General features: G+C 41.9%; 1 protein-coding gene across 1 annotated transcript; it reads right to left on the bottom strand.

The window, feature by feature from the left end:
* Nucleotides 1–457: 457 nt before the first annotated feature.
* On the bottom strand, nt 458–11,889 carry TOP3B (DNA topoisomerase III beta). Its single transcript, XM_074554027.1, has 17 exons — nt 11,537–11,889; nt 10,727–10,858; nt 10,401–10,507; nt 9,883–9,957; nt 8,778–8,974; nt 7,991–8,147; nt 6,791–6,904; nt 5,794–5,884; nt 5,371–5,525; nt 5,091–5,196; nt 4,612–4,758; nt 4,061–4,234; nt 3,114–3,242; nt 2,782–2,931; nt 2,260–2,360; nt 1,820–2,021; nt 458–975 (listed from the first exon to the last, which is right to left on the bottom strand). The coding sequence occupies exons 1-17, from the start codon at nt 11,604–11,606 to the stop codon at nt 494–496; spliced, it is 2,589 nt and encodes an 862-aa protein (XP_074410128.1). The 5' UTR covers nt 11,607–11,889; the 3' UTR covers nt 458–493.

Here is an 11,889-nt window from a genome sequence, read left to right on the forward strand (position 1 = left end):
AATGACAGACTTAAAGCAGTGCTCTTGCTATTGCATATGTAATTTAAAAATCTGACAGCTACTAATCATTTATTATTTCTGAAGATTCAAAGTCAGATGAAGCAGGTCTCATGCCACACTTAAAGACTATGCCAGCATAACACTGATCTTAATCAGTTCTTATATTCCTGGCACTTGCATTGCTGACAAAGGCCCCAGAAATGTCAGAAGAGACAAATTCCATTTCCTTTCTATTAGCCACAGTTAACAGTCCAAGCAGACTTCTTGAGTCTCCCTATTGTTTGTGAGCTCTAATTGTATCAATGAATCCCAATTAAAAGCTTAAAGGCTTACTCAGTTACTGACAGATCATCCAGAATAGTTTGTTTTGGGAGCAACCTAAGGTGTTAACTGTTCTAAGAACAGGAAAGCAGTGAAACATCAAAGATCCTTAAAAAAGAACTCAAAGAGAAACACATTTTTATAAGAAGTTTATTTTCCTGCTGTGTAGCCATTATACAAAGTAAGCAGCCAGAGCTGCCATTTTGTCCTTGGGTTTCTTTGGGTTGAGCCTTCCTCCAGGTCTCCGGCCTTTGCCCCTTCCCCGCCCCTGCCGCTTCCCCTGTCCCCCACGGTGCATGGGGTGCCTCATGGCCGCGTGTTTCAGCTCCACCAGGTCCTGAAACACGGGGTCACAGAACACACAGCCCGAGTGCTGGGTCTCATCTCCAGGTAGGGGGGATTTGGCTTTGTTAAAATCCACGTCCACGAGCGCCGCCTCACACAAGTCGCACGTCTCGGGCGACACCCGCACCTTGTGGGCGTTCTCGAAGAAGTGCACGACCACGTTGCATTTGTTGCAGGCCATCTTCCACTTGGGGCCTGAGGTCGAGTCCAGCACCAGAACCCCGTTCTCACACTCCACACACTGCCCAATTCCAAGCATGCTAAGGGAGTGCTGGCACGTGGGGTGGGTGCACTCATTACAGCCCATTCCTGGGGAAGAAGAGTGAAACCACACCACCCTTTAGCTCACTACCCAGTCTGAAGGAAGTGAGACACAGAAGCCACAGACACTTGAGTATACTGTACATTTTCTAAATCACTGAAGACTGGAACTGCTCCCAAAATGGCAACTTGCCTCTTCACAGTTTCAGAATAATCCCCTGCTGAAAAATTTTCCTATAATGGTTTTCAGAATTGCCATATACTGCCACTGTACACTACAGGCAGTTTAGACAGATTAGTGATGAAAACTCATTACATTTTCAATTAAATGTATGGCTCCTGCCTAACTGTTATTTTATACTTGAACTACTCACTGTTGGTCCAAGATATTTTTAATTAAAAGATGGTAATAAAAAGATGCTGAAAAGCTTCAGTGCACTACTTCAAGTCTCAGTCCCACAGTCACTAAACTAACTGCAAAGTCTACCTCTTTTTATATCCTTTAACAGCTTTTAACACACCATTTATCTCTATCAGAACATTCCCAAGACCTGGTCTTTGTTTATACTCCTATCCAAGCCTACTCAAATTTGCAAGGCATCAGTATCTTGGTGTCTTTCACTGTATGCTGAGTGTTGTGAAGGTCACCCACAGTGCATGCAGGTAAATTATTTTCTTACTTTTTCAAATAAAAAAAAAACCTTCAAAAATTTGTTAACTAATACATTTTGGTCAGTAAGTTTAACATGAATTTTAGGTATCCAGAGCCTAATTTGAACAGCACTTTATACTAAGCAACACTGATTTTAAAACTCCTAAAAAGCCCAGTGCATAGACTGTACCTAATTTATTTCAAGTGAGGATGATACCTACACGTTTACACAGCTCCTACCTTTCTTCATGTCCCTGAAGGGAGGATGGTTGTAACAGTATGGACACAGTGGATAGCTCTTTCCTCTGGATCCAGATGACCACAGCACCAGCTCAAAGTCATCCAGGGGACAACGCAGCTCCTTGTAGAGTTTAATGGTACCATTCTGGGGGAGGCTGTAGGTGTCATCACAGTGAGAGCAGTGCAGGCGACTCGGCTTGGCCTGGAGACAGAACACAAATCTCCTGAGCAACTGCAGCGTCAGCAGAGCTTCAAACTTGTGGTAAACCCAGCTGGAGCTGCTCTCTGGTTTGTCCCCCAAGGCAAACCCTATCAGCCTTTTTGTTTTAGAAAGGAACTTGTGATGACCACATTTGAACAGAAGTACAATAGTAGAAAAGAAGTTTATACTCAGTGCCCCCAGCAAGTGAACTTCCAGTCCAAGTATGAGGTAAACTGACCTGAATGTACTTCATGAATCGATGGCATTTACCACAGCGGGAAAGGGGCTTGCCTGTGGCAGCCAAGGGTGAAAAAGACACTTCCATCAGTTCATCCATACCTGCAAAAGGAATAATCACACTTAGATTAGAATTCTAGTTCTTAAGAGGAAACTTTGCACAAAATCATCTCTAGACCTGTGAAGAAGTGAGAATGAAAATATTTTACTCACAATGCTCTTCCTTTGTCTACAAAGACAAATACAAAGCATTTTGCACTGAGCATGCACAAACACACTGGTTCAGCTAACCTCAAGTTTTCAAAAATGCGCCACTGTACAGGCACAAAATAAACTTGAAGTAGAGTTTTGGAGACATGATTCAGTCCATTTCCCTTTGGAGAGCAAATTAATTTGACTGGAAACTTCCAGTCCTGGCACAACTTTTCAGAAAGCCTAAACCTCTGAAAGGAGCCTAATATATAAGTATTTTCTATGCAACAACTAAGTAATTGTAGGGAACTTCACATGTAGAAAGCTTTACCTGCAATAGAATCCACAAAATAGTGAAATTTCCTTTTGAAAATGTCAAGGGTGTGCTCCAAGACCTGATGATAATTTGCTTTACCCAGAGCTATTAGGTTGAGTTGCTTTTCTACAGCACTGCGGATTGTAGGAAGAACCAGTTCTGCATCTAACAGGAAACCAGAGACAGCAGCAATGAAAGGTCAAAATGGAGGTAGGAAATCATTCATACATAAACTGACATCAAAATAAGCATTATTTGAGACAGAAACGTTACTCAGACATTGACATCAGCCTTTGATATAGTAATGGGAAGGGAAGAGAATGGAAAGGGAAGAGCATTTAACTGACCTATTTTGTAATAACCATGAACCAGAACAATGCCAAGGTTCGTAGGCTTTAGTCTCCGACCACTCTCCACTGTGACATAGTTTCGCTGGCAAATGTTGTTAATGTGGACTGGAATGCTGGCATCAGTTCCTGCCACACAAAGGAAAACAATATATCCACCCTGAACAAAAAAGAGTTTTCAACGAATGACTTGTTTCTGGCTTCTCTGGTTTAATATCAAATTACTGAGGTCCTAAGACTGCTTAAATTCAGATACCTTCTTACTGTTACCCAACTTCCAGGGCATAACTTCTCCCTCTCTAGTAACTCTGATGTTCCTTTGCAATTCTGGTAAGTCTGAAACATATGGTTTAACCTTAATCCTTTCATCTCTTCCAAGGAATTACAAGGAATTACCTATTCTCACAGTTATTTACTCTGGAAAAACACAGTAGAGTAAGAGACTGTGTTTGTTCTGATGGGGCAAATTAATGAAAATACATTAAAAGAAACAAGTCAGACTGATAAAGGAAAGTAGAATTGTGGTAAATTGTATAATAAGATACAGAAGGATTACTGAAGAGACCAAAGCTAAAGCAAGTGTGAAGACAAGAAATCATTCCTAAGAATGAGGAGGTGCTTCCTTCCACACATCAGCTCTTTCTGACAGAGAAGTGACAGGGATGTGTTATGAAAGGATACTGCTTTGGCCAGAAATGTTTGGCCAGAAACCAGAAACTGCTCAAAATAAGGATAAGAAAGGGAAAGGAACGTGGGGGAAGAAAAAATCTACCATCTGCTGAGGGGAGCTATGGGCATGGTGGTTTAAAGGGAAAGAGATGATCACTGTACATATCCAAATGAACACTGAGAGCTCATCACTGACACAGACAGTGCAGAGGAGTGACTCAGACTCTGCACTCTTGGTGGATGCACTGCAGAACAATGGAAGTTATGCAAGTTCCTACCAATGCCATGCTTCTCCATCAGAGTGATCAGCTCTGCTTCTGTCAGGTAATCAGGAGGGCTGGTTTGCTTTTCCAGTAACTTTATTTCACCAATTGGAAAAAGATCTCCTTTCTCACAGTGGGGAAGGCTCTCTTCTAATGGGATGCTGTGCCATGGCATAATTTCTGTGAATCCTGTAAGTAAAGAAACAACTTGCCAGTTTACCATAAAAGTCTCAGCAGTGCTGCTGATTGTCTTTACAGAGGCCCAAGAATAAACTTCTGCCGTTGTGTAATTTATCCCCTAAAAGGCATTTACTGTTTGTAAAAAGACTGGTCTTCACACTGGCAAATGTGGCATTAAATCTTTGAGACTACTACATGAAAAATAACACTTTTTCTATCATAACTGAAATATGAAAATTAGGACAAGATTTGGTCTCTAGTTTTGAGAGCTCAAAAAAGTCTTCACAATTGCAATTGTCCCCAGAGCTTCACTTTTATATCCATTCAGTGTATTAATGAGGAAAAAAATTAATCTGCAGCTAATACTTTCTTCTGATTTGTCTTACCTGGTGAAGTTACCACCTTGCCAACACAGGTAAATCTTTCAGGGCCAATACTGAAGGAAATGGTGGTTTGCAGGTACTTGCAGTCAGCACTGACAGTGGCAATGAAGTGCCGAGTGATGTACTCGTACAGGCGCCACCCGTCCCCACCTGGGGAGAAACAACACCTCAGCCACCAAATATAATCAAACTTCAGGACTTGGGAGCTACTATTCTGGGACAAATTTCTCCTAGAAACACAGGTGTTAGTTGTTTTCTTTTTCTTGGCAGTACTGTAGTCCCAAGGATCAACTGCTGAAGCAGCTCTGAACTTCACTGTCACCAGAACTTTCAGTGAGGATCAAGTTTGCTCTCTCCTCACTTCTTGCCATTCAAATAATTTTACTTTTTGTTGCATCTCAGTGATTTTGAATCTGGCACCTTACACCTCAAGGGACTGATTTCCTCACACAGTGTCCCAATACTGCTGAATTTGCCTGTACCTAATTCTGCTTCTGTTGCAGCTCTCATTGGGGTGATGGGAGGATGGTCTCCTGCATCGTGGCCTTTCCTTGGACGATTGATGCCTTCTGATAGCAATACTTTTACCTGGGTGAAGGAAGAAATGGCTTACTCATATCAAATCCATAACAATACAACATCAATAAAAGAAACTAGAGATATTTAAAGTTTCTGAAGGTCTTCAGGTCATAATACACCAAGCAAGACCTAGTCTGAAACAGACTAGAGAATGATAGTACAGCTTTTGCTTTGTGTACTCACAGTTTCTGCCCAGTAAGGGTTATTGGCCTGTTGTCTCAAACATCCTTTCAGGTCAAAGTTTTCTGGATAATGGGTGGTTTCTGTTCGAGGGTAGCTGATGTAGCCCTGGGTGTACAGACGTTCTGCTATTTGCATGGCATGTTGGGGGCCCATTCCTGAGAGGGGACAGGAGAAAACAAAAATCATTTACACATCCCTATGATTATGGTTTGCTGCACCTGGATGTACACCTTACCCAAGTATTTAAATACATTATGATTTGTCCTTTCCATATGATTGATCTTGATCTTGCCAAATATTTCACTTTTGACAAGCAGCTTTCTAAACTTGGTTCTTTCCCCAAAATGATATATTATTTGTTTTGTTTGAGAAGCCAAAATGCTTGCTTTAAAACAGTGTGAAAATCTGAACTTTTGTACCTACCTAAAGCAGCACTGGCCACTCGGAGCATTTCTACTGTATTCAGAGCCAGTGGTCTCTGCTTCACCTTCTCTTTTTTACTCACAGATTCTACCTAGAAAAGAGCATTTTCACAGTAAAACTTCTGACATTTGGTAAATGCATAATTTTAATCATGTCTATAAATATGTATCATAACCTACCACTGTCTATTCTTATAATGTCTGCTTTGTTCTCTTAAAACAGTAACCACCAGTATATTTTTACTTCAGAAAATCTGACTGGAGATAATTTTATCAAGTTCTAAAATTAAAGTCTGAAAGTCCCTTTGTGCCAGGACTAAATCAGATCTGTAACTAACTGAGAACACAGCAAGGCAGCTTATTGCTGTCCTTACTTCCCACTTACCTCAGCAGCTCCTGCTTTCAGTGCTACAAGGATTTAGAGCTCATTCCAAGCAACAGTCCTAACTATAAGAATGCAGATTTTTAAAAGCTTCAAGCAGTCTTTGAACCTTGATGTCTATAAGCACTTAAATCCAAACAAACTGTCAAACAAGTATTGAACAGAGCAAAGTATAAGTTAATTGGCTATAAAGACTGCACCATACACATAATTAAATATTTAACTGCAGGAATATTGCCCTACACATAATTAAATTCCAATTTATTCAATGTCTCATGGGAAATAAGAGGTCTGCTTGGAGACATCTGAACAGCATTTCCTAGCAGGTTTAGTAATGAAGAGTTCCTATCATGAGTGATGAGCATTCCCAAAGTCAATACTAAGAAGAGGCTTCTGCTGAGATGATCACACCAGCACAGTACAATCTACAACAACAAAAAAATCTCTTGCCTTTTACTCTCATTTACATAAAGCTGAACGAAATAAAAATCAAAATACAGATACTCTACACTCCTTAAAAAACGACCAAAAGTCTCAACACATAGCATATGAAATATTAAATTGTATTTCCTTTAAATGAAATATGGATCTACTGGCACTTGGATAATATTCTTACCTTCGCTTCTTTTGCCATCTTTGTTATGTTCAGGAACATTTGAGCAACCTCACGATCAAACACCCTCACTCTATCCCAATCCAAAGTGAGAGAACTGTCTTTTTCAGGGTTCACCTATTGGCAAAAAAAAAAAAAAATTAATTCCCACCAACTTTACTCCTACAAGTGTGAGAATGCATATTCCCAAAAAGAGTCCAGCAAGCAAATCCTAGGACACATGGGATTTGTTAGGACAAATTTAGGACAAACCCACCCCAGGACACCAGTGCCCAAACATGCAGTTTTAGTCTTTTTTGGGGGGGCTTTTCTGAAGGGTGGAGCACTTGGAGTTCTGGGGTTTGGGGAATAACCAGAACTACTCCTGACTGAACTGAAATACTGCTGTTTAGTGCTGGGAACAGTAAAGACTGAAATAGGCAGAAATTCAAAGTTTACCACTCTGATTTAGCAGACTCAATCTTTTGTATTAAACTGTAACTAGGTTATGTTTTCAGCCCCATGTACAAAACTTAGTCTGAAGTGACCAACATGAGAGAGCACAAACCCCTCTGCAAACAGCACCAAGTGTTTCCCAGCGTGACACACACGACACATCACAACAGATGACAGCAGATGCTAGATTTCACCTTTTTTTTTACTTTTAAAATACAAAAATGGCAAATTTTTACCATTAATCCCTCATTTGCTTAAAAAATCCTTGTGATCACAAGCCATAAAACCCTGTTGGTTTGCTCCCAGAGCTTGGACAGCAGTGAGGCTGTAAAACCACTCCAAGCTGCCAAAGTACTCTGAGGACTCAATTGCCAATTAACACAATGAGCATTTTATTTGCTTTAAAATTCCAATACTCAGCAATGCCAATGTTTGTTGGCAGGCTAATTAATTCCTGGATTCAAATTAACAACAGTCAGTCCAAGGATCCCAGGGAACAAAAGAGCACTGTTTTAAGCAGTTTTTTTGGCAGAATCTAAGCTTAGATGATTAGCACAGAAGAATTCTTATAAGCAGCAGACAATAAGCACTCTAATGCAAAACTGACATCCTGGAATCTGTTCTTGAGAGTGGTGACACACATGTGAACAGAATGAGAACACATGAGTAAACTATAGGCATTGTGAATTCTTGTCAGCAGCTAAGAAATTATGAATGAACAAAATACAAATGCATTTCTTTTGTAAAACCAAGTACTGTAAAACTTACTTTAGCTTGCAACACCCAGTAAGTCTCAGGCTTAAATGACTGGATTTTGTCATGCCTCTCAACACAGAATCCAAGTGTTGGGGTTTGACATGGCCCAAAGGAGATGAGGGAGCTGTCTAAATTCCCATATTTTCCCTGAAAATATTTAGTCTGGAACCTAAGAAAAAGGGGAAAAAACCAAATGAGAAATGTACACATTAATATCCTCATTCCCATGAAAAGCAGAAGTTTTTGTCATCATACATGCACAAAATATGAGTAATCTATAAAATCATCCAGGCATTAGGAAAAGAGCATTCTGAGAAATTACAGCTAATTATATATAATCATTTTGCCTCACAAGGAGCTGGAAGGGGACACAGCCAGGACCAGCTGATCCCAGCTGAATAACCAAAGGAATATTCCAGATCGTGTGACATCATGGTCAGCATATAAAGCTGGGGGAATAAGGAGGAAGGGGTTGAACACTTGAGGTGATGGTATTTGTTTTCCCAAGTAAACATAATGGGTGATGGAGCCCAGCCTTCCTGGGGATGGCTGCACATCTTCCTGTCCCTGAGAAGTGGTGAATTAATTCCTCATTTTGCTTTGCTTGTGCAGCTTTTGTTTACCTATTAAACTGTCTTTCTCTCAAGCCGTGACTTTTCCCACTCGTACCCACCCAGAACTCTCCCCCACCCCAGTGAGTGGTTGGGTGGTGCTGGGCTGGGGTCCAACCCCGAGGGCACAGAGCCGCTCCTGAACCTTTCCAAAAGCTGCAGGCTTTGTCTGCAGGCTGTGCTGTCACCTTGTGAAGGCACAGCCAATCCTCAGATCCAGCTCCTGGCGGGCATCCACGGACAGGGCCTCGTTGCGGTTGGGCTCTCCCAGGTGATTCATGGCGTTGCAGATGTCGGTGTCGGTGATGGAACTGAACTTAGCTCTGTAAATCGTCCTCTCCGTGCCACGGGGCTTGTTCATGACAGGCAGAACAGCATCAAGAACCTAAGGAAAATCACAAGCATACTCAAAGAGGATGTGAAGGATAAAGGCTTTCTCTCTAAAGATAAAAAAACATTCTCCACAAAATATTTGTTTCTGTGTCACTGCAAGATGTCATGCCGGTACATTAACTGATATTCCAGAGCAGTATTTGTCCATCCACTCAAAAGCATATGAAGAATTAACAAAACTGAAGGATTCATTTACTATACAGCAACTGCTGGGAGCAAATCAGTATTTTTGGCTAAGGGCAATGACACTCACCAATGCAGCTGCAGCACCTTTTGGTGAACATGCACCAGTGTCTATCTGGGTTTATTCTACTCATTGCTAAGGCACAAGTAATGATACAGGGGTATGTAAAGAACTTACAACAATCACTTCATAAAATGTGTTTCTTTAATCTAAAGAAAATCTCCAAACAAATACTCTTCATGCAGACTTCTGGGAATAGGATATTTTTAAAAAATCCTAGCAAAGTTTTTGTTCTATGCTTTATGTGCAGAGGCCAAATTTCTGCAGTATGCCTACACTTGCAAGCAGCTTCTGTGCTCTAAGGCATCTAGTTGCTTAATAAACAAAAGATAACAGAGATGAAGTTTTACAAGGACATAAAAATAACTATTCCAGCTGTGGAATACAGACCAGTTCTTGAAGCACTGGAATGTTCCAACATTTAAGAGGCCTGATTGTTCTTCTGAGATGAGCAACACCCCTGAAATTCATTTATACTCTTTAACTGACATCTTACAGAGTTCAAAGCATGTGAATTTTTCCACCAAAGCCCTCTTTGGCTTTAAAACTTTACTCAACTTTAGTTTGAATTTTACTGTATACTCATAAAACAATGCATTAGTAGTCCTGTCAGACATATATTACAGTGTTGCAAGTCTTAAAAATGGAAACCTTACTTCAAAACAGATGTTTTCTCCTTCCTTATCACAATCCAACCACAAGACAATACAGTCACAGCCTCTTGCCTCCACCTGTGAGAAAAATTAGCACAGTTCTTCAGCATCTCAAAAAAACACCTCCCTCCTCCCTACCTATACATTTCTTTTTCTGGTTTCAGCAGGTGTGTGAAGTGTGAGCAGTAACCAACACATTTGGTTATGCCTTTATTTTAAAGAAGGCCTCTTTATTTTAAAGAAAGCATTTATAAGCTGTGCCCTGCACTGGCTGTTAAAGCTAAACTTGCATCCAATGCTCCAATTCTTCAAGCAGGATATCAACTGTCAAAAAACTCAGAAGGCAAGGGAAAAGTTAATTTAACAAAGATTTCAGACAGTGTAAGAACAAGGAAAAAAAAATTATTTCTACTATGTTAATAAAATAGATCTAACTGTGACAAAGAGCCACTCCCTGGAGGAATTCTTATTTAAGAACATAGAAAATGATAACTCTAAATACTACTCATAAGAAAGAGTACCTGTAAAAACTTCACCATGGTCAATTTGGGATTAGCCTCTTTCTTTTCTGTGGGAGCTTTGCTGAAAAGTTCTGCTGGATCCACTTTGTCCCAGCTGTTATATTTTCCTGAAAAGCAAAAGTATATTTAATGGAGCTCTGAAGAAATATTTATAAAACAAACAGCTTTATTTTGCAAAACACTTGGCTTCCAAAATTTCTATGGAAAATTTTCTACACTAACACATCTTGCGTTACTGTACACCAAGGAACCTCTTAGCTTTTTCTGAAGGACCTGGCAGCTCTACAAGCCATATTAGTTAAAATATCTGATGAGCAGGCAAATACCTATGAAATCCAAAGTCATGACGTGACCACACACTGATGTCATCTTGAAGTGGGCACTCTGTCCTATGAAGGACCCGGTGTACTCGTGCACAGAGCAGGCACCGTTGAGTCCCTTGCGAGAGGACATGTTCCCTGTGGAAATAGGATCATAAATATTAACGAGCTAAAAAGCCCCAGCTAGTGAAACAAATTGTTTTGTGTGAAATTACATCCCACTTCCCTTAGATCTTACAGTTAGGGTCTTCCTCATTACAAAACTCTACTCATTGATCAAACTTTTATTTCATTAAGTATCAATTCAGGGCTTTCCTAAAGTATATTTCCTCTTCAAATTAAACTATCAATTTATCTCCACCAGGCTATGATGCCTTACAAAAATACAGCCAGTTTTCTAGATCACACACTTACAATCAATTTATTTTATTTTCCAGATTTATGAAACTTTTACTTCAAAAATCTCAGAACAGCAACTTGCTACTTGACTGGCACTTTCCAGACACCGCTCTAAGGCACTCTAGAGCTACACAAAATATTGAAACTAGATTCTTTTATTCCTGGATTAAACAGGGATCCATAGAAACAATCTGAACGTGATGGGACATCCCGTTCTTTAATGAACCTGTCTGAAGCCACCGGACAGGAGGCTCCGGCCCCAAGACAACCAAGCCGCTGCCCAGGGCGTTTCTCCCCCTCACAGCACTGACAGCAGCCCCGGCAGCTCGCACACATCCCCGTGCCCCGGCCGTGCCGGGAGAGCTCCCGGTGCCGCCGGCTCAGCACCGGGCATCGGCACCCGCCCGCCTCCCCTACCTCTGGAGAGGATCTTGGCGATGGACTGCGCCAGGGACGGCTTCTCCGCCACCATGAGCACGGTCCTCATCTTCGGCCGCTGCGGCGCGGAGCCGCGGGGACGGCCCGGCGGAGCTGGGGCGCGGCGGCTCCCGCGCCTGAGGGGACGGAGCGCAGCTCAGCCCGCCCGCTCCGGGGCACGGCGGCACCCGCAGCCCCGGCCGAGGGGCACGGCCGCACCCGCTTCCACCCGAGCGCCGAGCACACAGCGCCAACGCCGAGGAGCCGCCGCCCGCCCCGCTCCGCCGGCTCGGCCGCGCTGCGCGCCTCAGCGGGCGGCCATGGCCGCGTCACTGCCGGGTCACGGCGCCGGA

Source organism: Zonotrichia albicollis, chromosome 18, assembly GCF_047830755.1.
Source record: "Zonotrichia albicollis isolate bZonAlb1 chromosome 18, bZonAlb1.hap1, whole genome shotgun sequence".
NCBI classification, from domain to species: Eukaryota; Metazoa; Chordata; class Aves; order Passeriformes; family Passerellidae; genus Zonotrichia; species Zonotrichia albicollis.

Excerpts from the sequence above, each read along its gene's own strand:
- TOP3B (XM_074554027.1), bottom strand. The coding sequence starts at position 11,606 with ATGAGGACCGTGCTCATGGTGGCGGAGAAGCCGTCCCTGGCGCAGTCC. Across the intron at positions 9,958-10,400 it reads CCATGGTGAAGTTTTTACAG|GTGGAGGCAAGAGGCTGTGA; the intron begins GTACTCTTTCTT and ends TTTTTCTCACAG. Across the intron at positions 6,905-7,990 it reads ACTGGGTGTTGCAAGCTAAA|GTGAACCCTGAAAAAGACAG; the intron begins GTAAGTTTTACA and ends TTTTGCCAATAG.